At 40.7% G+C, this 26172-nt stretch overlaps 3 protein-coding genes across 3 annotated transcripts; 1 reads left to right on the forward strand and 2 right to left on the reverse strand.

Moving 5' to 3' along the window:
* Positions 1–566: 566 nt before the first annotated feature.
* Positions 567–9961, reverse strand: mutyh (mutY DNA glycosylase). Its single transcript, XM_039810235.1, has 15 exons — positions 9738–9961; positions 8229–8359; positions 7189–7228; positions 7032–7105; positions 6877–6918; positions 6712–6783; positions 5934–6047; positions 5740–5837; positions 3817–3961; positions 3617–3692; positions 3338–3520; positions 2604–2749; positions 2354–2503; positions 1318–1368; positions 567–1209 (listed from the first exon to the last, which is right to left on the reverse strand). Exons 1-15 carry the CDS (start codon positions 9841–9843, stop codon positions 1069–1071), a joined length of 1569 nt encoding a protein of 522 aa, XP_039666169.1. The 5' UTR covers positions 9844–9961; the 3' UTR covers positions 567–1068.
* Positions 9962–10409: 448 nt separating this feature from the next.
* armh1 (armadillo like helical domain containing 1) lies at positions 10410–14122 on the reverse strand. The gene is made up of 11 exons (XM_039811711.1): positions 13693–14122; positions 13119–13187; positions 12859–13025; positions 12424–12620; positions 12162–12246; positions 11818–11934; positions 11446–11518; positions 11060–11189; positions 10833–10910; positions 10645–10726; positions 10410–10547 (listed from the first exon to the last, which is right to left on the reverse strand). The coding sequence occupies exons 1-11, from the start codon at positions 13896–13898 to the stop codon at positions 10522–10524; spliced, it is 1230 nt and encodes a 409-aa protein (XP_039667645.1). The 5' UTR covers positions 13899–14122; the 3' UTR covers positions 10410–10521.
* A 2656-nt stretch (positions 14123–16778) lies between these two features.
* mpnd (MPN domain containing) lies at positions 16779–25578 on the forward strand. Its single transcript, XM_039812468.1, has 13 exons — positions 16779–16955; positions 17503–17705; positions 17909–18130; positions 19013–19112; positions 19200–19278; positions 19356–19452; positions 20389–20461; positions 20564–20640; positions 23215–23383; positions 24090–24160; positions 24321–24410; positions 24534–24626; positions 24723–25578. The coding sequence occupies exons 1-13, from the start codon at positions 16952–16954 to the stop codon at positions 24807–24809; spliced, it is 1365 nt and encodes a 454-aa protein (XP_039668402.1). The 5' UTR covers positions 16779–16951; the 3' UTR covers positions 24810–25578.
* The last annotated feature ends 594 nt before the right edge of the window (positions 25579–26172 follow it).

Raw genomic sequence — 26172 nt, forward strand, 5'->3', positions numbered from 1 at the left:
AGCACAGCAAGGGGCGCTGTTTCCTCCCATAATGTGACCAACTTTTTAGTTTTACTTCATTTTTTGCTTATGTATGTCTTGTATAATTCCATTGATTTTATTATTCTGCGTGTGTGTATAAACAAAGTCCCTTTTTCGGAGATTATATATATATATATATATATATATATATATATATATATATATATATATATACATATATATACATATATATACACATATATATATACACATATATATATACACATATATATATACACATATATATATACATACACATATATATATACACACATATATATATATACATACACATATATATACATACACACACACATATACATATATATACACACACATACACACACACACAGACGTATATATACATATAAATAAAAAAACACTCTCTTATCCATCAAGGGATAAATGCATATACATATTCCTCTGTAAAATGAAATAAGTCATAACATGATAAGTATTTTTCATGATAGAAATACTGATGCTAATGCTTGTTCGGAATATAAACGGAAGTTCAAATGTTCCATTAGCTGACATGAAACCAGGTGTTTGTCTTGAGTCTGTGCTTTATTATCCAAAATTACATCCTTTAAACTTTTTGTCTACTTGCATTACATTTTTATTGTGGTAATAAACATGACAATTATCTTACATACTGCTTGTAAAACATGTAGACTAGTCATAATATCTACACACAAATAAACTACACTGCTGATTCAATAAAAGTCCCTACAGGAACATCAGAGGAGCAATATACATTTTTAATTACAGTTTAAAAAACAGATGTTTTAAAATATGTGATGGCACTTTGTATTTGATTCCCACCAAAGTACCAAAGATACCAAAGTAATTGGCAACATAGGGCTGATGCTTTGACAAGAAGGCATATGTGCACTTTCTCACACACACACACACACACACACACACACACACACACACACACACACACACACACACACACACACACACACACACACACACACACACACACACACACACACACACACACACACACACACACACACACACACACACACACACACACACACATCAAGATTCCTGTTTAACTGTGTTGAAGAAGGAGCTGAGGGAGAGCTGTCTGCTGCCGCTGTTAGCGGCACTCTTTTTTTTTGTTGAGGTTTGTGGTGTCTTGTCATTCTTTGTGCCAGTCTGCTTCTGCCTTTTCCCATCCTAAGTGAGAAAAGTAAAGACAAATGATGACGGTGCAATCTGTTATTAGTATAGGATTATAGAATAAGGTACACATATGTATACATATACATACCGAAGTATACTTACCTTAGAGGTTTGTTCTTTTTGACTGTCCACAGAGTCGCAAAGCTTCACAATCTGCAGGAGTTAACATGTTGATCCCATTAATTCAGACTACACATAAACAGATGTGGACACTCACTCAGTCCTGCTGTCACTTCTTTCTGAAACAAACTCAACACCTACCATTCACATTCTCAGAAAATCAATTGAATAAATCGCATTAAAAGAGAAGATGTCATTTTCATTTAAACGGTTTAAAAGGTTGTTAAACTGCAGCTCCAAATAGCACCGTGATATCAGGGGAAACTTGAACTTGGAACCAGTGAAATTCTGTAATGTGGCACATGGAATCTACAGCAAGTGTCTCTGCACACCAGAAGTACATTTAGGAAAGTAGATTCCTGTTGCAAAAGCATGCTTTCTGCTACTACATTATGACCCAGCCAGACCTCTCAGGTCGTCTGGGACAGGTCTACTTGTTGTCCCCAGAGTCAGAACTAAACAGGGGGAAGCAGCGTTCAGTTTTTATGCTCCACATATTTGAAACAAACTCCCAGAAACCTGTAGGTCCGCTGCAACTCTCAGTTCTTTTAAATCTAAGCTAAAGACCTATCTTTTTGATGTTGCTTTTCTTTAAATAATCTATTAACTTTAATTTCTTATACTGCACTGTAACTTTTATTCTTATACTGCACTATCAATTTTATTCTTGTCTTTTAATGTTTTTAATATTTGTTTATTAATGTTTTTAAATTGTTTTAAATTGTTTTTAACTGCTCTTTAATGTTTTATGTAAAGCACTTTGAATTGCCCTGTTGCTGAAATGTGCTATACAAATAAAGCTGCCTTGCCTTGCCTTTCAGCCCACTGCTGGTGCTGCTAACCTTCACAGCAGGGCTACACACACACACACACACACACACACACACACACACACACACACACACACACACACACACACACACACACACACACACACACACACACACACACACACACACACACACACCCCCCCCCCCCACACACACACACACACGTGCCGGTTAACAAAATAAAAAACCTTTTTCACTCCTGTGGACACAGCAGCTTCCTGTAGAGCGGACCTGGTGAGCCACTGTGCATTTTCATTCTGTGTTTGTGTGTCAGTGTCCTTCAAACACACACTGTGGACCACGTATGTCTGGTGAATGTGGGAGAAGATGTGAACCACCTGCAAACAGCCAATTAATGAGCCATCAAAAAGGGTTGTTACACGGCTGCACGCCATTTAAAAGTGTGTCTGGCAGATAGATGGTAAACATCAAGCTTACCTCTCCCACATACTGGAAGAGGCTCTCAGTCAGATGGGTTCCCAGAATCCCGCTGATCTGAGCACACAGCGCCTTCTTCCGTTTCATCTCAGAGCTCTTCTCCTCCAGCAGAAGATTTGGAAACTCCCACAAGCCTGCCAGCAAACCTGTCAAAACACACACACACACACACACACACACACACACACACACACAGACACACACACACACACACACACACACACACACACACACACACACACACACACACACACACACACACACACACACACACACACACATTTGATGAAAGTATAAAATTTCAACCGACAGATTTATAGGTTTTGTAGGCTTTGAGTTGTAGTGGAATAGAAGTATAAAGCAGCAGAAAACTCAAGTAGAATTGTACTGACGTACAGTAATTGAGTAAATGTACTTTTCCAACACTGCATTTCTGTATTTAGTCTTTCTTTAAAGTTTACCTGACTAATAGTAAATCTATAATGAAAATATCTGCCAAAATGAACACTGACGGATGAAGCTAAAGCTGCAGAATGATCTAGCAGTCTAGCAGAGTTATGGACCAATGAATCGCCGCTCACAGCCACCATTTTTTCAGCGATTCAAATCAGGAAGTTAAAAACAAAAACAGCAATTCACTCTGATTATCAGGCAGGAGACAACTTCATTTTGCAGCTGACTCTGAACCACCACAAACAGATCCCCCGCTAGGAGGACACACTGCAGACACAGACCTTTGTTAGGCCTCTGTGTGAGCAGGTACTCGTCCTCTCCCTCCTCTCCACGTCTGACCACCACACAGGTCAGAGTTCGCTCCACTCGAGGAGGCTTCTTTGCCGGCTTTCTGGGGAAGTTCTGAACACCCAAGTCATCGTCCCAGGGCTCCGAGGGACACAGCAGACATGTCCCACTGTTTACTGAGGGAGAAGAGAAAGTACTTACTTAATTATAATAAGATGACTACATGAAGGTCTGAGAGGTCTGAGGATGAGAAGAGGACTCTGGACACTTACCACAGTCTTCTATGTCAGGCAGGGTGGACGGCTTCCCCAAGAGCTTCCTGGAGTTTTTCTCTTGTTTGACGTGAACCTGCACATTCACACGCAAATTCCAAACCTTTTCTATATGATCCAAAGCATTAACCATCTATATTAGCACTTTTGCAAAGCACAACCCATAACCAATACTTAATAACACTAGTTTGGAACCTTACTTTGCGGAAAGAGTGGCAGTGAGAGTGTACGGGACACTGGCTGCAGAGTGGTCCTTTGGGAGTGCAAACTCGTGCTCCCAGCTCCATCATGGCTTGGTTAAAGTCCCCGGGTCTCTCAGGGTCCACCAGTGTATTGGCTAGACTCCTGAAATAGAGCAGGAAAAAAAACATTTAAAAAGCTGGAATCATCATCATCAGCTATTTATTTAAGCAATATATTACTCCAGAATGGATGAATCTTAAAAGTTTTTTTCACATTAACCGACCCTGGGTATCCTGCTCTGCCTTTAAGAAAATGAAAGCTCAGATGGGCCAATCTGGAATCTTGCTCCTTATGAGGTCATAAGGAGCAAGGTTACCTCCCCTTTCTCTGCTTTGCCCGCCCAGAGAATTTGGCCCGCCCATGAGAGAGAGACATCATGGCTTGAAAACAAGCAAAGCATGGCAGTTGGTCAAGGCCACACCCCCACCCTCCACCTTGCCCTGCCCCACTTCTACTCAATAGCATTTAAAGCTACAGACACAGAAATGGCACATACTAAGGAAAGCTCATTGTGGGACTGGCTCTAGTAAGTAAGTAAGTAAAATGTATTCATACAGCGCTTTTCACAGACAGGGTCACAAAGTGCTTTACAATGTGCATAGACAATAAAAACATAATAGAAAAATAGTCTAAGAATACAATAAAGTAAAAATACAACAGATAACATTATCAATAAATAAAAGACAGAGGTTACCGAAAAGCTAGCCTGAACAAGTGAGTCTTCACTTGTCCCTTAAAACAGTCCACATTCTCAGCAAACCTAATGCTGGTTGGCAGAGCATTCCAGAGTCTGGGTGCCATAGCGGCAAAGGCTCTATCCTCACATGTCTTCAGACGAGTGCGTGGCGTGGATAGCAAATTTTGGCTGATAGACCTGAGAGACCGGGAGAGGGTGCGTAGGTGAATTATGTTGGCAAGATAAGCTGGGGCCTGACCATATAACCCCTATAGGTTATGGTGAGAATTTTGAATTGGATCCTGTAAGTTACAGGAAGCTAGTGAAGGGAGCAGAGTAAACAGGTGATATGGGTGCGCCTGTTTGATCTAGTAAGTAGCCTAGTAGCAGCATTTTGAATGGATTGCAGGCGGTGAAGGACAGATTTGTTGAGCGAGGAGAAGAATGAATTGCAAGAGACTTCAGATACAGTATTAGGGGACCACTAAGGTCAATATAAAAGCATCCAAAAAGCAGCATGTCATAGGACCTTTAAGATACCATTTAGAAAGACTGACTTAATATTAAGTCTTTATTTTTTTCCCTGTGCTTTGATAAAATAAAAAGAAAATTTTAATTTGACAAATTCATTTTTAGATTTGGATTGAAATAGCTGAAAGAAATAAAACTAAAAGTGAGAGTGGTCTGCAGCATTCAGCACAAGCTGAAGCGTTAGGGGTGCAAGCTGAGAGAGAGAGAGAGAGAGAGACTGTAAACTGTTTCAACTACAATACCTTTTGAATTCGTACCAAATACAGTTTTCTCTTTTATAAAACAGGATTTCCTAATCTAAATATCTAAATCTCACCTAAGAAAATATTAAACAACAACAACAATAGTTGCCTGGAGTCATCTGAGACAACCTCAAACACACAGGAATCATTCTGTGTAGACCAAAACTGTCCTCGCCAGACAGACTTAGAACAGGTTTGTTTATGAAAGCCAATGAAAACTGTATGCAGAGTCGATAATTGACCAGTAGAGACGTAGGTTTGAGTGACAGGCAGACATTAAGGTTTACTGCATGCAGAACTTACAAAAGCAGGTACCAAATGCAAGAAAAACAACAACAACATTAAAGCCATTCATAGATATTAAAGTAGGTGTTGGGAACAAAGTCTAAATGCAGGTTCCTTAAGGATTTTAGTCTGAAGTGTAATCTCACCAAAGTGCCTCTGTTACTGCAGGACCTGTGCTGTCAGCTCCGATGGCTCTCAGGCGACACAGCACCCGAATCACATTGCCATCCACGGCTCCAGTAACCTAGGCAACAGGGATATTTTTTTAGTCATCAGTGATGAACGGTGTATTAAAGCTAAGTGTGGCCTAAGAGTTTTGCTCTGGCCCATAGACACACACCTGAGCCAGTGCAATAGAGCCTACAGCTGCAGCAGTGTAGCGTCCCACTCCTGGCAGCTGTTTCAGCAGGCTGTCGACCGTGCGAGGCATCTCCCCCTTGAGCTCTGACACCACCTACAACAGGCAAGTGATGCAAGTGAACAACCTTCACCACGATATTTCATACTAAGTCATTATTACGTGCAATTTTATGGAATTTCATAGTCTATATCCACAACGTTCCACTTCCGGGATTGCTCTGGTGTCCAAAGATGTCTATCTTTTGGGCCGGATGTTTGTTACCTTCTGCTTTCTTTGTGTTGGAATTTTTAACTCTGTTGGATATATGAGGACTATGGTTAACTGCTCCTCAGATCTCTGCAGGGTAAATCCAGACACGTAGCTAGACTATCTGTCCAATCTGAGTTTTCTGTAGCACAACTAAAACAACTTTTTGAACGTACATATGTTCCACCAAAACAAGTTCCTTCCTGAGGCTACTTTGCAGTGGCACCGGGGCTCCGTCCGGCGCTTAGCACCGCCCATGAGGATCATAAGTTGGTTTAAAGAAATGCCAATGAACCAGAGCACGTTTTTCTCCCATCCTGGAATGCTGTGTGGACTAGCCAGACCCTCCTGCGCAGCGCTGTGCGGAAAGGTCTGGCAATGCGAGACTAGTCATTTCATAAATCTTTGCACTGAGCCACACATTTAGAGTGAATGAAGAATACAGAAGGCATCAGACTAAAATGCAGATATACGTTAGAGAAAGGATTGATTTACAAAACACAATACAGACCTTTTGAGCTCCTTCATGCAGTCTTTTTCCTCTGGAGTAGTAGCCAAGACCCGACCACATCTGGTTCACTTCCTAAACATAAATGAAATCAATAAATTTAGTTTAAAATTTTTTATAAATATTTTAAAATCACAATCATCTTTAACGACTGCTTTTAGTAATCACCTCTAGAGTAGCAGCTGCCAGATCCTGCACCGTGGGCCAGCGCTGGAACACAAGTGGAGTAAGAGTTTAAATTACACATAATGCATGTAATATATTACACAATAATACATTTAATATATCACAAGGCCTCCAGTGAAATGAACAGCTCAACCTACCTTCATCCATTTGATGTAATAATCTATCACCGTGGCAACTTGTGTCTGTTGCAGCATGATTTCTGAAACCCACACTAAAACAAAGAGAAAACGCTCTCATAAAGAGTGTCATCAGCAGATTAAGATGTTTAATATGTTTACGAAAACATCTTCTTACCTGCATATGTCCTGATGTTGAGGTCTGACTCGGTCACAGCCTGTAAAAGAAATACAAGGAGCCAGTCAATTATAGCATGCACAGATGAAACCCAAGAGGCAGCATTGGGTCCTCCAGGAGTCCCTGTAACATGGAAACCCCAAATATCCAAACCAAATCTACAAAGGTCTGATTGCTCTCATGACTTGTAACTCCCCTAAGGACCAGCTGCTGGGCCTAAGGGGAAGTAAGAAATAATAAATAAAAGGAGAAAGAAAATAGATAAGGCTTCTACAAGGCTACAGCATTGTTTTTAACATGTGCATAATCCAAGATTGGGCATTTTATTATTCAGTAATAGATGCATTTTATTGTTTAGTAATCATAAAATACTGTCAGATATCATCGTTAAGAAATTATATTATGACTGTATACTCCAAAGTCCTAGTATAATTTACTGTGGTTATGTAAACCCTGTTTTACTTTTAGGATCTGTACGGTGACTAAATAAGTCATTAAAAACACTAATGAAACCATCAGATCTCAGTGTCAAAATAAAAAAGTTGGTTTCATGTAGGGCTGGGCGATATGGAGAAAATCATATATCACGGTATTTTTGACCAAATATCTTGATATCAATACAGAGACGATATTGTAGTGTTAACTATTGGTGCTTTCACAAAATATTTACACAATGAGAGTTTTGATAAATAATCATCAGTGATGTGGATATAATGACTAAGTGGGTAAAGGCAAATAATAAAACAGTTACAACAGTCTGGTAAGTTCAGAAAATGACATCACTTTACTGTAATGCAGCCTTTAAAACCAGGAAAAGACACCACTTACGTCATATCACGATATCCAAAATCTAAGACGATATCTAGTCTCATATCACAACATCAATATAATATCAATATATTGCCCAGCTCTAGTTTCATGTACACTGAAGTAACCATATGTCTGAACCAAACTACAACACCTTCTGTACTTTTATAATAAAAAATGAAAGTCTTGTAAAATTTCTTTTAAAAACCGGTGAAATAAATGTTTCTCTCTACCAGAGTCCTCCATGGCAGCTCTCTCTTCTCCTTGTCGTACCAGTTGAGGAGCTGAGAGCGCAGCAGCACAACATCAGCAGGATCACGGAAAGTGTGGTATGTTGACGGTGAGGAGGCATTCGTGGTTTCCTCTGGAAGACCAAAAACATCATTCTCATTCAAACTAAACCACTGATGTTAAAGCAATACAACATGTATAAAATACCCCAGGATGGGGGGGGGGGTTAACAATATCCAGTGGGCAGATTTCTTATGTCATAACTTTTTATTACTGGTGATGAGTTTCTCACCCATCATTGTATTTTGTATCAAAAAGTGGGCTGGCCCTCTCTCACCATCCGGAGAGAGCAACGTTGTTTACTGTTTATTTACAACAATGTATGTGGCAAGATTCCCCTATATCTGTCTTCGCTGCTAAATGTGACTAACACAACATCACTGACACACATTAGACTTTTCAAGCCAGGCATCATTTGTAAATTAGGAAAGAGTGCTTTTAGCATTTTACGCTCCTGACAGATGGAACTGGCTTCAGGAGTTCTCTTAAATTAGAACAACTCGTTTCCATTGGGACATTCAAGATGATGCTTGATGTGTGGTGGTGATGGCGCAGTTGCTCCAGAGGCATGCAACCTCTGATATTACATATTATTATACAATTGTAAGTCGCTTTGGATAAAAGCGTCAGCTAAATGACATGTAATGTAATGTAATGTTTGAAAATGTGTTACAAAGGGACTGCTCTTGTTTTTAATAGCCCTCTTATTCACCTACATCAGTGATTGTCATTTGTTTTTATTGTTTATATGCAGGGACGTCAGACTGGGGGAAAAAGGGGACTGAGTACCCAGGGCCCTCATTTGCATGCTGGGTGGGGCCCATAGAAAATGCCTTTCTACAGGGCCCAGAATTTTGTGCTACACCCCTGTTTATTTGAACTGTAATTCTGTGATTGTTCATTTTTTTTTTACATATTGTAAATTGGGTATTGTTTTATGATCAGATTATTTTATGATCATATATTATTTATTTGTACTGTAATTTGTTTTGACATTACCTAGTTCATAACTCCTTAATATTGCGAAGGTCTATTTGAAATAACATAGAATGTATTACCTGTAAAAGTGTGAAATTGAACATCATAGGCCCACAGGATTAATGTAGTCATTTCGGAGGCTGTCACTTCACCACTTAGTTAAATAAAAACCTTTCTGACACGGTTTGAAAACAAAAAATAAAGACAGTGCCTTACATCGTTCGAGTATTGCTTTTATTGTGTCCACCTGAGTGATGTGTGAAATGATGGTCTGAGAGGTAATGAGTTCTTTTATAAATCTCATGCATGCAGACTACAGAATGTTTGCAGACAGACATCGGCAGACAAATGTGTTTCTGGTTCATATAATCACTATTATTAATAATGTGGATACATGAAGTACCCAACATGTGTGTCTTTTAACACAATTACAGTAGTTAAGTAACATCGACATTGTTGGAATCTAACGTTACCGTCTTTAACAGCTGTGTGTGACCTCTTCCTCTTTGGTTTCGCCGTATCTACCATCTCCAGTCCGGCTCTTTTGCCTTTAAGCATCGCTGAACGTAACCTGCTCATTTTAAAATACCACGTGTAAAGATGTATTACATTTATCTGCGCACAGCACTCTAACTTGTTTACCTCACGGATTCATTTTGGCTCCCGCCACATTGAGCACGGATGGTCGCTGCTTGTCCAATCTGCTGCATGGAAACAGCAGACGTACGTGTTACGTCATATCCGGTAGGAGGATCAAAATCAAAATTGAGTAATGGCAAGTCTGTGTGGTTGTGCAATTATAATTTCATATAGATTATTATTGATTATCATTATCGTAACCCTGGATTGGAGAAGGCATTTATTTCATGAGTGCGTATTACAGAATGTAAAAAAATAATAAAAATTTCAATTATTTAAAAAACTTAAAGGAAGCATCTTTGCAAATGCTGTGAGGAACAGTGAAATGCTTAAATATCCCTATGACAGGTCAAAATCACATGTCGAGTTAAGCAAACTAATTACAATTCAGTGTAAAACTCTATTAAAACATAGTGTATTTTTTCCCTCTGAAATCACATGTAAAGTCCTAATTGATCACTTTTAAAAATAATTAAAAAAGAAAAAGAGAGACAGCAAATCAAGAATTAAACTTCTGTAAGTCTTTAATGACATAAAAGCAGTATGTACACACATGTTCTAGTTTATTCATATCCATTATTAAATTGATTTGTCCCTCATATCAGCCTTCAGAGTTGGTCACAGTGGTTGGTCACCATCCAAAACTGGAATGCAAAGATTGGAAAGAAAAGAAAGAATTATTCTCACATGGTACAGGCAACCTAGGAAAAAAGGATTTGTTGAACAAATAAGGATCATTACCTTCAGTTACGTTAACCTTGTTAGTTAGCAGGAGTTCTGCTTGTGTTTCATCCATATTCATGTACAAAGTGTCAGCTTGGTGCTGTAGAAAGACGGGGGTTGAATCAGTTAGTGCTGCCTTTTAGCAGCTTCTGCAGTGACATTTTAACTGATGTTATCGTAGCATTTAGTAAGTTATTAAAGCTTACCATGAAGGCTGCAAACAGTGTGCTGCCGATGCCTCTCTGCACATGTTCCTCAATAACTGGATATGAGCGGACAAAGTGCTGGGCAGAGATAAAAGTATAAGTGTGTGTTTGTGCATGCATATGTACAGTGTGTGTGTGTGTGTGTGTGTGTGTGTGTGTGTGTGTGTGTGTGTGTGTGTGTGTGTGTGTGTGTGTGTGTGTGTGTGTGTCTGACAGCAGGGATGTACCTTCAAGGCCAGACTAGCTTGTATTTGGGAATCAGTGTGTTCTCGGTTGCCCATAGCGTACAGAAGATGTTGGATCACTCCGAGAGAGAGAAGCTCACGAGAAACCTCTTGACTGTCTTCGGCCAGCAGGCTTTAACACATTCAACATCACAAAAATATATCATATATTATTATGTCTTATTATCCTTCCTGTATGACAGCAGCTAAAACTATAAGAAGATAAAGTCATTAAAGCAATATACTAGTAATACAAATTAAAGACATTTCAGATTTTTTTTTTACATCACTAAAAAAAAGAAAAGAACATCACATTTTCTGACGTTTGTTGTGTAAATAAACATTCATTTCATTATGTCTAGTAGATACACGGGACATATATTCCATACCGTATAGTTTTAGCTGCAGCAGCTTGTTGCACAAACACAGGCAGAGATCCAGTCATCTTGATTACATCAGATTCTGATAGGATTGTATGAATCAACAAAATATGTTATAGTACCTTGTTAATGGGACCAAATATATCACATTATGTCAAAAGTCAACTAAATGCCAGCACATTAACTGATGGGGTTTGGGTAGGTGGTAAAGTATGTGTCTGTTTCAGAAATTGTGGAAATAATAAGCATACCGTGGTTGGTCCTAAAGGAAAATATATTTCCTGTCACTGATCAGTCTAAAAGGTTACTGTACTGTCTTTGGGAGAAAAGTACTTACTATGCTTTTTAAAAAAACAACACACTTCAAGACCTAAGTGTCACCTTCCATATTGTGGTGCTGCTGCACTTCTTCTTTAGTAGGCCTCAGCAGAGTCACCAGTCCACTGAGCAGCATTGGCCTCACATCATAACACTTCAGGTCTAGGATCAGATTTGTAGCTGCCAGAGACATACACAGGGAGACAAGAGTCTTGAGTGTGGTGACAAATTTAAAGGTGAACAATTTATTACAGGATTGACAATTTTACAGCCACAGCCACAAGGGCTATTGGATTTATCATTCGTATTGGTCTTTCAAAGTAAGTTTCAGCGCACACAAAAAAAAACAATCAATTAATCGGCCACACGTTTAACACCATGTGGTTTTAAACATTTTCTCAGTTTACCTTGATTCTGAACCTCCAGGTGCAGGGACCTGAGCATATACAGCAGAGGGTCTACGATGCTGTGATGGGCTGTTTTCATTTTGGACTGTGAGAGAGGATAGTGAGAGAACTATTGTATTTCTTCTTATATGGTAAATGTATCACATTTTGCTATAAGGTCGATTGTGTGAAAGAGCAAGGATGAGGGCACATGCATGCTCTGAGAATGATGAAAGTGCAAGCTTGCATTATTATATGCTTAGTGTGTACTCTCATGCTATACCTGCACAGTGTGTAATGTGTGCAGGACCAGCTGCTGGGCCTGAGGCGAGGTACAAGTCATGAGAGCAATCAGACCTTTGTAGATTTGGTTTTGATGTTTGGGGTTTCCATGCGACAGGGACTCCAGGAGGGCCCACGCTGCCTCTTGGGTTTCATCAGAGTTTGACTTAGCTAAGCACTCTGCGATGGCTTTCACACCTGCAAGAATGTGAAAAAAAAAATAGATAGGGTGTCACAGATAAGGCTACTACAATGCTGTATTAATAATCCAAATGGTAAAAGGAAAATACTTGAACATCAAGTAACCTGACTATAGATACACCTGAGGGAACATCAGCATTCCAGGTATAAAACAGTGCTAAAAACTGAACTGATCATATGTGTAGTGAATGAAGACATTTGAATGTATTTCAGGAAAAATCTTTATCAAATGTACCATGGCTTTCACAGATAATCTCTTTGTACTTGCGACCAGCATTTGAGACGGTGAGCAGAAGACGCAGGGCCTCGGACTTCTCCTCCTCTTTGGTCTCAGTGTGGTTCAAGATGTCCAGGAGAGTGAGAACACCTCCGTCCTCCAAGAACTCCATTAGGTACTGATCACTGAGGAAAAGTGAGAAAAGTGTCAAAACTACATAATGAGTCACACAGATACAGTAGTTTAAAGAGTATGATGCAGCATTTCATCTCACTTACTGGCCCGATGCGGAGAGGAAAATCCCAATTGCTTTAAGCTGCAGTCCTAAGAATGTCCCAAACATGTATCTAAATATTCAGTGAAGGACCTGGTCTAAGTTGATTGCATAACCATCCAGAACAGGAACCAGGAGTCGGCCTACTCCCTACAGGACTCAAAACTTTAAATGTCTTTACGTATGATTTGATTTCAGCCACAATATAGTTAAATGTGTGCATATAAAGGACACAGGGGAAAAGTAGAAAAATAATCATTGAAATGTGGTCATGCATTTAACCAACTCCCCTTCCTCATCCCTTTTGTCACTTTGTCATATAGGTTTAATTGCACAAAGAACACCAGCATTGGTGCATAAAAAAATACAGTACAGGATCAATACACAATATAACTATACTTTGTATTAACTTAATTTTTATAAAATGTGTCAACTATAAAGTTTAAGTAATCCTTACTGTTACATTCATCAATTGCAGCATACCATAATGTTTGTATAGGCTTTTCCACTAAAATCAGCAGGGCTCTAGCTAAAATATAAGTGTGTGTGGACAAAATTCCTAACCAAAGAAAGGATACGTGAGTCTCGTCCAGGTGGTGAGTCGAGCCAGGAAGAGGCTGGCAACCTGTGCGAACTCCAGCTCCAGCTCATAAAACGACTTCCCTGTGTTTTGACTCAGGAAAGTGTTCAACATGCGGCTGCGGACTGTCCTGTCACCACGGTCCCATTCTCGAAGAAAACTGAGCACTCTGCCGACATTCGCTTGTTCTTCCTGTGTTGACATCTTGTCTGCCCTTCTTCTTTCCACTTAAGTAAAGTTGTGTTTTTTCATCCCCTCCATAAACCAGAAACAGGCAGAGTATGCCTCCTGGCTGTAGCTGTCTGAATTTTTTTTGTCTTCAAAAATAATAATTTTTCGCGAGCTTTATTAGCTAGCTCCTTTATCATCTCCCTCACGTCCGTTGACGGTTGCTTAGCAACGTCCCCACAATCACTAACCGTGGTAAAGTTTTATATTTGACATTGGCTATTCGACACATTCGAAAAATCTATTATGCAGCTTGCCCTTTTGACCGAGTCATGTCAAACCACTTTTGGTGAACTCAGCAAACTCCCCTACACACTGCACAAAGCTTCTTAAAAAAAAAAAAACATGCTTTGATTTTATAAATATTTTTTAATGTAAAATAAATCGTATAAATCTATTATGCAGCTTGCCCTTTTCATGTCAAACCACTTTTGGTGAACTCAGCTAACTCCCCCACACAAGCTTCTTTTCCCCCCAAAAAAACATCCTTTGATTTTATAAATATTTTTTATGTAAAAAAAAAAAGAGACATAGTATAAAAACTATAGCAGTACAAGGATAAAGTTTTTAAAAAGACAGCATTAAATATGGGCATTATAAGAGAATAAAGTAGTCAATGTTAGAGGTTTGAAGTAATAGGGTTACAGCCATTGTTCAAGTATTAGGTTAGACCTCAGTCCAGGCTGGGGGAAAGAGGGAGGGAGGGAGGGAGGGAGGGGTTGTGCATATGGGCTAATATAGCCAGTAAACAGTGTAAACAGTGGGCCAGTGGACAGTCAGTACATAACTGTTGTTATAGGAGGTAGTGGAAGTGGTGGAGAGGGAGGAGAGGCAGACAGACTATGCAGAGAAGTCTATCTCTCCTCTTCCCTTTAGTGAAGCCTTGTAGAGTTGTATGGTCCTGGCCTGGAGACAAATGGCTTTCTCAGTCTGTCAGTTGTGCATGGCAGTGTGCGTAGTCTTGAGCTGATCATGCTCTTCTGCTTTGTGATAGTGCTGTGGAGTGGATATTAGTGCAACAGAATGCCACCGTTATGAATATACTGTCAAGCAGGGGTGATTCTAGGATCAGACCTTTAGGGTTGAGAATGTGACACGGATATAGTGCATGCAAAAGTGTTAACCTCCTCCCCCCCCCCTGCTAAATCAGTTTCATCTAAATCAATTATTAGCCGATAATCTCTGAGCTAGCTACTGAACAACGTCAGCTAACGTTTTTTGACACTATTAACACTATGATGGAACTAAAACTGAAAATAAGTCACAGTAATAACAACCAATTTGACACAATGTTCTAACATTCAGCAATTTTTGTTGCTTATACGTTTCAATTTTGGTTCTAGTCTGCGCCATGAAATAACCAACTTCTTCTCTGGCGACTACCAATGTTAAACTTCACAACAACACTCCTGATCTCCCTCTGACAGATCAGATAGAGACTCAGCCAAAGGCGGGAGTCTGGCACAACCACCTCCGATTGGCCAACACTATGTTTCTGGTAACCATTTACTTGACTGGGTTACAGGTGCTGCATAGCATCGGCGACAGGCACACAGGATATTAAACCTGTTTCAAGCCCTTTGAACCTGTAATTTTTTATCCTCTGTCACTAACAGACAAGTTTGCAACTCTAAGCACCAAAATTCATAAAAAAAAAAGAGGGGCTGAGATTAAATTTAGGTGGGCTTGAGCCCCCCCCCCAAAAGGGTCTAAAATCGCCCATGCTGTCAATATGCTATTGAAAGTATTCAAGCAACGGGCAATTGGGCCTCAGCAACAAGATTTCCCCCCAGGTCCAATAACAAGTTGACCTAGCCATGTTGTTGGATAGTTTAATATCTAATATGAATCATAGAATGGAATAGAAAATACTTTGTTTATGCCTACTGTTTTTGCAAGCAAAAGGGCAGAAATGTGCTATTAATCAGCAGTTTTAAATGATTTAATATGATTATTGTGTAACAGTAAATGTGAAAACTAAATCAGGCTATAGGTCTATATGTCAAGTAAATGGTTGACAGAAATGTCAACTGAATTTTACTCTGAAAAGTAGCCCACTGGAGCAGAAGCATACAGTAGCCTAGGCTATCAAGTAGGACTTCAAAATTGTAACCTAGAGTAGGCTATTTTAGTAAATGTGCACTTACTTTCCACTACTGCTGAACCGTTGCTTTGACCACATAACTATTTTGGAGCCAAACAAATGCGGGTGTTTCCTGTTGTGTGGTAGGCCTGTAATAACCCCAGGTAGGCTCGAGGTAACAGGAACTGAAGCCATTTGAGAAGCCAGTGCTGGAGATTTGCTGCCCTCCGCAGGCTGCTTCCCGGTAAATGTGCTTCTTTTCGGAGATAAAGAAGGAACATCTCGGTGTAGCCCTTTACAGTCTATGGTGTAGCCTAGTGGAGTAAAACCACAGTACAACATAGTACGGGACAGGGTCGTATTATAACACCATACGAATCACCGACCATAGGCTATGGTATGAATACACCATCATTTTCAGGATGTAGGCTACTTTTAATCTGCCTAAATGCCAAATAGCGGTTGGCTCACGCGCACAGGGCGACCACTTCATCTTTCCGGAGGAAACGCTAATTCATCGCTACATTGTTTACATTTCAATAACATAATACATGTCCTACAATCCCAACCCATTACTTAACATTAATAATGTCAGTGTGGTATTTTTAGCCTCATGAATGTGTAAATAATGGCAGATATAGACCGGCATATGGCACGTCAGACAGCCGTTCAGAAGAACACAGGGAGAGTGACAAGGACGGGGAGAGGGAGAAAGAAAGGGGAGGGGAACTGACATTAAAGCAACACAACAAGGAAACTACACCGCAGAGCCACAGACGCCTTCATTTTATGTTTTTGAATAATAGCCGGAGCTAGTGTGGCGAAGTGTAGGCTATCTGTAAAATCTCCCCGGAGCAGCTCAACCCACGCACAGCTTCAAGTGCCCGGAAAAGAAGCAGCTTTGACCGAGTTGGATTTAAAGGCGCTCTCCGACGCTTTCAGAGATATGGGTGAGGATAATAAAAGAGGGGTTTAATTGTAATTCTGAAGGAAATTAACAGGGGGACAGGCCTCTTCTTGCGGAGAGAGCCATGCCTAATGGGAGGTGGAAACAAAAGGCCAACCGCATAGCTTAGCCGTAATTAATGAAATGCCAATTTAGAATATATTTTGCCTATTTTGGACCCTTGATATTCCTTTCACCATGATAGGAGGAGTGCTATCATTTTAGCTTGCTGCAATTATGAATGATGCTGGCTTCCATTACAGTGGAGCTTTCATTATAAAGTCATTATAGTTCAAATAATGGCTGTTTGGCTTTCTTCCTGATGTAACTTAATACAGATCTGAGTGATATGACCTGAAAACATTATACATGCTTTAACGTTAGCATTATTGCACCCACATATCACTCCAGCGACCTGAGCACATTAGGATCCATCGATATGTGTGTGTGTGTGTGTGTGTGTGTGTGTGTGTGTGTGTGTGTGTGTGTGTGTGTGTGTGTGTGTGTGTGTGTGTGTGTGTGTGTGTGTGTTGTGGTGTGTGCTTCCTCAGGCTCAGAGCCACCCAGCTCTCCACAGGTGGTGGAGGATGGAGGAGAGGAGGATGAGGAGGAGCTGAGTGGAGGGGAGGAGGCAGACCTGCGGTCCAGTTCCGGCCGGGGCTCCCTGCTGACCCGGAGAGGCATCACCCTGAGAGTGCTACTCAAGGATGGCCTGGTGGAGCCGGGGGATGGCGTGCTAGCAATCCACTACCTGGTAATAACACACATAACAGCTGGGTACAGTAAGCATGTTGTTATCCGTTATTTATGAAAGTGCTGTGTCATGTGAGGTTGCACTTGTTATTCATATCAAGCTTACCTGACATGATATTAATACACACACGCTTTTGAAGGCGCCAACTCTCATACATGTCTTGTTTCTTGGTTTAAGATGTCTCTCTTTTCTGCTCCCTTCAGGGTAAGAACTTTATAGGAGACCTGTTGAATGATGGGAAAATCAGGTGGGTGGAGACGGGCCAGATTTTTAACTCCCCTAGTGCCTGGGCAACACACTGCAAACGTCTGGTCAACCCAGCTAAGAAGTCTGGCTGTGGCTGGGCCTCTGTACGCTACCGGGGACAGAAGCTGGTCCAGTACAAAACCACCTGGCTGCACAAGTACCAACCCAGCGCAGACATGGTGAGAGCAGAGCATAACTTTTAAATTTTTCTTACTATGGTCAGTATATTGCCTTACATATCCGAGGCAACATACTACCCTAAGCGGTATCAAGTTTAATGTGTGTCGAAGTCAAACATCATGACCCAAATTTTGGCTTGAACAATGAAAAGACTGCTTCTAAACTGCTTATTTTTATATGGTTTAGTAACAAGAAAAAGTTGGTTTTAGGAGGGAATGATGAAGCTTAAATAAGATGAAGCCTTTAAAACTTTTTAGTAGTACAGTATAAAGCAATGAGGTTGTACAGTTGGACGGAGGCAAAAGAACAGTACTTTGTTAATATAAAAATAAAGTCTCGTCACAGGTTGTGGCCTCAGTGTGGACGTGAGCTGTGAGCCGGTTTCATTTAAAAAGAGTTTTAGATGCCTGAAGAGCTGAAAGTATCTAGTGCACAACAGGATGAAAAGCTAAACAAATATATTCTTTTCTTTAAAAATGTCTCCATCTTATCAAGTCGGTTTTGTCTGTAACTAATTCCCATGAGAGTCTATTTTCTTTTTAAAAGAAGTGAAAACATCTGCAGGTACAGGAGAGTTTCCATTGTAATTAACATATTTCAATAAAGAGGGGGTTGCTGCTCTCGAATAAAGAATAAAGACATATGACACTTGATTTTAGAAAATACTTGAAACAAGTTGATTTACATTGGAAACATGAAATATTCTGGAAATATTCTCACTTCACTGGCGGAATCTTTTCACTTGTTTTAAAAATGAAAGACTATAAGGACTCAAGTTCGATGCAAAAATGACACATAATGTGTTATACTTTTATACTGTCTGTATCGCTGTATCTACACTATCCTATGTCATACATGGTGTTTATTTCCTGTGATGCCAGAGCCTGGTGAGCGAGGAGGATGATGATGAGGATGAAGAGGAAGGGAAGACAGCTGTGCAGGCAGATGAGAAGAACAAGAACAGCAAACCTGGATTAAATGGTATTATTCTCAATATACAAGTTTCATGATTGTTTTTATTTTAGTTTCAACAAAGTGGAAATCAAATGTCCATCTTAACTGTTACAGACCTAATGGTTTCACGGAGAACTGACAGAGAGAGAATTCCTGTCAGATATTGCACCTTGGGCACCAGGGATGCTGCCAGGTACTGACTTATTCTGAAGGATCAACGTAGTTTTAAGTTGAACCATGAGTGTGATAGACTCTAACTTGTATCCTCAGAGATCCACACACACTCGTGGAGCTGTCGGCCTTCTCAGCCATCAACAGATTCCAGCCTTTTAATGTAGCCGTGTCCAGTAATGTCCTGCTGCTAATGGTACGTATCAACCACATCAAAACAGGGTAATTGAGTACCTTTGAACAGTTAAGATACGTAGTTCCCTGTAGGGCTGGGTACCGATTTCAATACCTTTTAGGCACCGACCGAATCGCCTCTAAAGTATCAAGTATCGAAAAATGCCTCGTCTTTCAATACCCAATATACCTGAGGAGTAAATCTCATCAGCGTGAGTGAGCCAATAAGCATGCAGAATGCTTCTACCAAGATCTAATAATGTCTGTGATTGGCTGCCTAACGATACAAGTCGAAGAGGCACGCAGGAAAAGCTCTACGTTACACAGAGGTGGCTCACGTAGTAGGAGCTGAAACATCAATACAAAGACCTGTTCTGTAATGTTGTAATTTATTTTCGTTTTCTAAAATTCGAAAAAAGGATCATTTAGGAAACCAGTATCGAAGTCACGATATTGGTAGTCTCTCGCATTGCCAGACCTTCCTCCACAGCGCTGCGGAGGAGGGTCTGGCTAGTCCACACAGCATTCCGGGTTGGGAGAAAAACATGCTCTGGTTTACTGACATTTCTTTAAACCAATCGCAATCGTGATGGCCGCCCTAAGCTCCGCTGCAAAATAGCCTCGGAAGGAACTTGTTTTGGTTTGTTTTAGTTGTGCGAGAGAAAACTCAGATTGGACAGATAGTGTAGCTGGCTGTCTTGATTTAACCATGCAGAGATCTGAGGAGCAGTTAACCGCAGTCCTCATAAATCGACCGGAGTTTAAAATTCCAACACAAAGAAAGCGGAAGGAAACGGACATCGGCGAAAAGACATGCATCCGGCGGAATTTCCCGCGGCACCGAAGCAATCCCGGAAGTGGAACGTTGTGCATATAGACTACGGTATTGGTATCGGTACCGGTATCTAACTTTTTGAACCATACCCAGCCCTAGTTACATGCTTTTCATCCTCATCAGGACTTCCACTGTCACCTCACTACCAGTGAGGTGGTGGGATACCTCGGAGGACGGTGGGATACAAATACGCAACGTGAGTAAGATGAGAAAGTGACCGCAAGAAATATACATTAGAAGATAATGAAGCCATCTTTAACCCCAGCGTCTTTCTCTCTCTGTGTTCGATGTATTTCAGTGTTGACAGTCTTAAGGGCTTTCCCCTGTCGGACCAGGCTGGCAGACAGAGACTCTGCTTCAGCTGTTGAGGAGGAGGTAACACATGGACAGTGAATCAGTAGTCTGCACTAACAGCATGTATGCCTTTAGAAAACATGAAGGTGAATTTTAAAAATTCACAAGTTCTTCCTGTGCTGCAGGACATTTCAGCAGCCAGCACTTGTCACCGTCATGCACCTGTCTTTCCAAAAGCCAGAAACCAAAGAACTGACTCTTAAATTTCCATCATTGGGAAGTTAACGTTGTATACAGTGCTGAGTGTGTTTTTGAGATTTTTGCACTTAAATTAGGTCTAAATATTAGTTTGTTTCTGTTAACGATCTTAAAATATAAACTGCAGCAACGTTAAAAATCCCAAAGTGTACACACAAGTGTTTGAAGATACAAGTTACAAGCTCTGACCGGCCTGTCCTGGGATAAAGACCTTAACCCGCATGTTGTCCTCGGGTCAAATTTGACCCGTTTTTTTTAATACCAGAAAATATGGGACTTCGATAAATAAATAAAACACAACAAAACGTTTAAAAAAGCAACAACAAAAAAACGATGAAAAAAAATGGTCAAAAGCGTATGAAACGTCAAAAATAAGCACCCAAAACATTGGAAAAAAGCGATTTAAAATGTTGAAAAAAGTGACCAAAACAATGAAAAAAACAAACAAATGTAAAATACAAAACTTTGAAAAAAGTGACTGAAACATTGAGATAGGGACAAAACAGAAGTGTTTTTTTTCATGGTTGACGGGAAGACAACACAAGGGTTAATGTGAAATCTCAAAATGGTGTAATTCCTTTTAGATTATGTGCACCAATATACTGTATTGCCTTTTCGGCCAGTGAAAGTGGATCAGTTAACATAATATTGTGGTGGAATTTCCAGGAAACACCATGTTGTGGTATGATGAGACTAAGGGAAAGCTCAGAGAACATCAGCACATTCATAGGTCACAGGTTACATGTTACATGTTACATGTTACATGTCATTTAGCAGACACTTTTATCCAAAGCGACTTACAATTAAGTGCTTTCAACTGTGAAGGTTCAAACTCCAGACAACAGGTAGTAATTGCAAGTACATTAGCTTTAAATAAGCAAAGCTACAAAGAGACAAATAAAAGTGCAGGTTCAAGGTTTTTTTTTTTTTTATATCCGAGGTGTAGTCGGAAGAGATGTGTTTTTAGCCTTCGGCAGAAGATGTGTAGGCTTTCAGCCATCCAGATATCGGTGGGGAGCTCGTTCCACCATTTGGGAGCCAGGACAGTGAACAGTCTGGATTTCGTTGAGTGATTAGTTCTTCCTCGCTGTGAGGGGGCAGCAAGCAGTTTGGCTGATGCAGAGCGAAGTGGGCGTGTTGGGGTATATGGTTTAACCCTTGTGTGGTCCTTCGGGTCCCAGTGACCCGAAGGACAACACAAGGATTATGTACTTCCCTTTACTTTGTTGAGAATTGCTCTCTAAACCCTGTTTCTTGTAAAGTAAGTAAGTAAAGTTTATTTCTAGAACACATTTAAACACAGTTTAAGCTGACCAAAATGCTGTACAAACAAGAACTAAGGTCCTGTATTAACCCTTGTTTAGAGAGCAATTCTCAACAAAGTAAACGGAAGTACATAATCCTTGTGTTGTCCTTCGGGTCACTGGGACCCGAAGGACAACACAAGGGTTAACCATGTCCTGGATGTAGGCTGGGGCCGATCCGTTTGTGGCCCTGTGTGTAAGTACTAGTGTCTTGAAGCGGATGCGGGCAGCAACTGGTAACCAGTGAAGAGAGCCGAGGAGTGGTGTAGTGTGAGAGAACTTGGGGAGGTTGAAGACAGGTCAGGGGACGAGAAGATTCTATCTCCAGTATCTACAGATTCAGAGAGCCTACGTAGGCCGCTACATGATAAGGGTTTTGTCTCAGGGCTGTCTCCTTTTGGAGGTCGGTGGGCCAGCCACACGACTTAGTATCTGTGTTCACGGCGCCTGCAGTAACTTTGTTCAACGTTCAGCTCAACGTAACCTCTCCAGCATGATGTCTATGGAGAGTCATTTATGCATCCAGGTAATTGTAGTTTCAACAAAGCTTTAATTTGAAAAACACTGGATTAAAAATGGATGAACACTGAAACATCTTGTATTTTATATTTTTGAATCCAGTGTTTTTAAGTCTCCAGCATGAGTTTAAATAGACCTTGAGGAGGACAGGAACTTCAGAGAGTTGGGACAGGCACTGCACAATCACACGTCGTGGTTAAACTGTCCTGCCTGCCTAACTGTCTCCTCGACTGAGACTTCATTAAATGCTTCTGCGTAATTCGTCAAGGTCTCCCGAACCTTCTTCACGTATGTGAAATGAGTTGTGTTGCTCCTGAGTTTTTCCTTGACAAATATGAAATGCAAACTTTGCAGTCGAAAGCCAAACTGTGACCGCCACAAAAAACAAATTGAGCTACATATTCGAATTTAGGCTTTTAAAATGAGAAAAGTCTATCCAGTTATTGCTGAACTTCTTCCGTGAACTAGCAAAGTCCATTCTAAATCCCTTTTTTACTCAAGTGAAAACAGACAGTTAGGCCTTTTTTTTTTTTCCTTCTTCTAATCGGCTTCTGTCGTTTTGACTCCGCTCCAGATCTGCCAGAACCTGTTCATGCGCGGGCTGTCGTTGGTGGGCTGGTACCACAGTCACCCGCGCGGTCCGGCTCTGCCGTCGCTGCAGGACATCGACTCCCAGATGGACCATCAGCTGAGGCTGCAGGGTTCGAACAACGGCTTCCAGCCCTGTCTGGGCATCATCTGTGGTAAGCGCCTGCCTTCATAAGGCTACATTGATGCAATCGATTTTTGTAATTCTCTGTGAAAACCTTGTCCGCAGGGAGCTGTGAAAACAGTTAGATAACAGACACTTTATTGATCCTCTGCCAGGAAATGATGTAGTATTGAATAGTATTGCTGAATAATTACTATATACATTACAAAGCAGGAGTTACAAAAGGTCTCTTTACAATATATGCAATTACAAAAAGTGTATGTCCGAAATAGTGACCCATGAGATTCAACCTAAATAATTATGCTATGTATAAGAATGGAATAGGGTGATGGGGAACATTTGGTAACATAGGATACAAATATTGCACTTGAATGAAATGTTTATGAGGGGTAAAGTGTCCTTAGAGTGTATAGCAGCATTTGAATGACGGTAATGGAAAAGGTAATAAATGTTTCAGTTTTATTCTATTGTTTCGCTAGAAAATAAGGCAAAAAAGGCGAGAGTAATGAATGTAAGAAGAAAGTAGACGAAAGGAGCTGCTCCACAATGATTGTAGCCACGTGGTAATGGATGTATTAAAAGGGAAATGTATGTGGAGTTTCTAAATCAGCAACAACTTACAGTATTTGCCACGGCATGTCAACGCGTCACCATTACCATGAACCGTGGTTGTCTCATCAAAACCTGGGCTTTCTGACCATCAGGCCAAACAGCTTTTAACTTATTTTCTCTTTCAGGACCGTATTATCACGGGAATCAAGGGGTGGCGTCCACAATAACCCCATTCTGGGTCGTACCACCGCCTGAGGTGAGGACACAGGCATCAGTATTACCCCCCGATGGCCAATAATTCCCCCAAAATAAAAATGAATGCAAAAAATTAGGCTGGCTATGGGCCTGCTTTGTCACTTAGTCTTTTCTGACACTTATGTTTCTGCTAAACTAACACATAATCTGCCTTCCTGCAGCAACGGCCTAATGACCACGGTATCCCGGTGGCTGTAGAGGTAACCTACGTACAGGACAACTTTCTCACCAGTGATGTTCTCAATGAGATGGTACGGATACTGCAGCTTCAGCCCTACAGAAACACTGCGGAGAAATCCAAATTTGCGTGATGATTATTTTTTTCAATATACTGTAGATCCTGTGTGTAAAAGATCTGTGTATTTCCTCCACAGATGCTGCTGGTCGACTACTACAGGACAGCTCCAGACATCGTCCAGTTCACCCAGTATTGGTGTCCTGATACGACCATGATGGACAAGATCAAGGTAGGATGATTTATAGAAGATGGGCAGTTATTAGGTGAGCGTTCTAAAACTTTTCCAGCAGACCTAACTTGTACAACTTTCTCTCTTCTTCCTTAGGGCTCTCTGAGTTGCCACGCTCCCAAAGATCAGGCCTACTCTCAGATCTTAGAGCATGTGTACAGTCAGCTGATGAACATCCACTGAGTGGATTTGCTGTGCGTGTGGACCGTGCCCTCCCATCTTAAGTCGTTCCATTTAAAAAAACAAAAAACATTTTGTGTAGCGCTGACAGGACGGGAGTGACAGATTTACAATGTAAGAACCTGCTTGAAAAACATTTAGATGCCTTGAACTCTCTCATCCTCGATAAATAAATAGAAGCATTTCATGGACCAGAATTAGACAGGCATCTTACCGTTTTCCACATGGACCTATGTGCCTATCTGTGCCAGTATCCGGTGGTATGAGCAGATATTGCCAGATATGTACAACGTGAACATTTAATGTGTTTTAATTGCCTTGATAGACCTAACCAATGGAGCAGCGGTTGGGAAAACAGTGAAAATTAGTCGTGCAAAATATTAGCAAAGTATGCAAGTGTGTCTTGGTTTGACCTGAACTGTTCTCTGTGATAGGTTTTGTGACTGTTGGTGTTCCTCAAGTCAAATTGGACGGTCGCAATGTGGTGCAAGTAATTCCATTGTGCTAACCAATTTTTTTTATGAACCTTTGTGTGTGTGTGTGTGTGCGTGTGTGTGTGCGTGTGCGTGTGTGTCTATTGTCCCCCTGTCAGATTATGTGAGACATGAGTCCTGTTGGTTAGGACAGATATGTGCTTCCTCTTAACCTGTACTGTATTTACTACTAACTGTGGATTGTGTGATGTCCATGTATGAAGACAGAGCAATGCCTTAAGCCTGCTGATGATCCACGAAGCATTAAAATATACACACTGGAACTATTTAAAACACCACTCTTAGTTGTTGACTTTATTCTCAAACGTCAGCCATGCTCTGGTGATTTCAGTTAAATGCTAACGTCAGCATGCTCACAATGACAATGTGAACATGTTGATGTTTAACAGGCGTCATGTTACTTGTCGTTGTTTACCATCTAACGCAGTGGCTCCCAACCTTTTTTCCTTGGCGCCCGCCCCCCCCTACTTATGTCTAAGAAAAGCTGAGCCCCCCCCCGAAACCGGAGTTGAGGTAACTCTCGAGATAGAGCCTTACTTTCTTTTTTGATACAAAGGAGTTATCAGCACTTGTTTTATGAATGTTTCATTAGTACAAGAGTGATGCCGTGGCGGCAGGAAAAACGAGGATGATAGCAGCTAGCAGCTGACCTGATGACAGCAAGGGTCCCAGGTTAAGAGGTCCCGGAGGTTTGGCCTACTAAGTAGCCTGCCTACAATTTTAAAATATCTAGTTTTTATACAGACTTATGTGTACATTATATATTCTAGTGTATTATAAATTTGTTTAACATGTGCAAATATATTTATTTTTTTTACCTCAATCTTAAACCAGATAAAGACTTGCGCCCCCCCCTGTGATCTTTGCCACCC

The sequence above is a fragment of the Perca fluviatilis genome, chromosome 9 (genome assembly GCF_010015445.1).
Source record: "Perca fluviatilis chromosome 9, GENO_Pfluv_1.0, whole genome shotgun sequence".
Taxonomy (NCBI): Eukaryota; Metazoa; Chordata; class Actinopteri; order Perciformes; family Percidae; genus Perca; species Perca fluviatilis.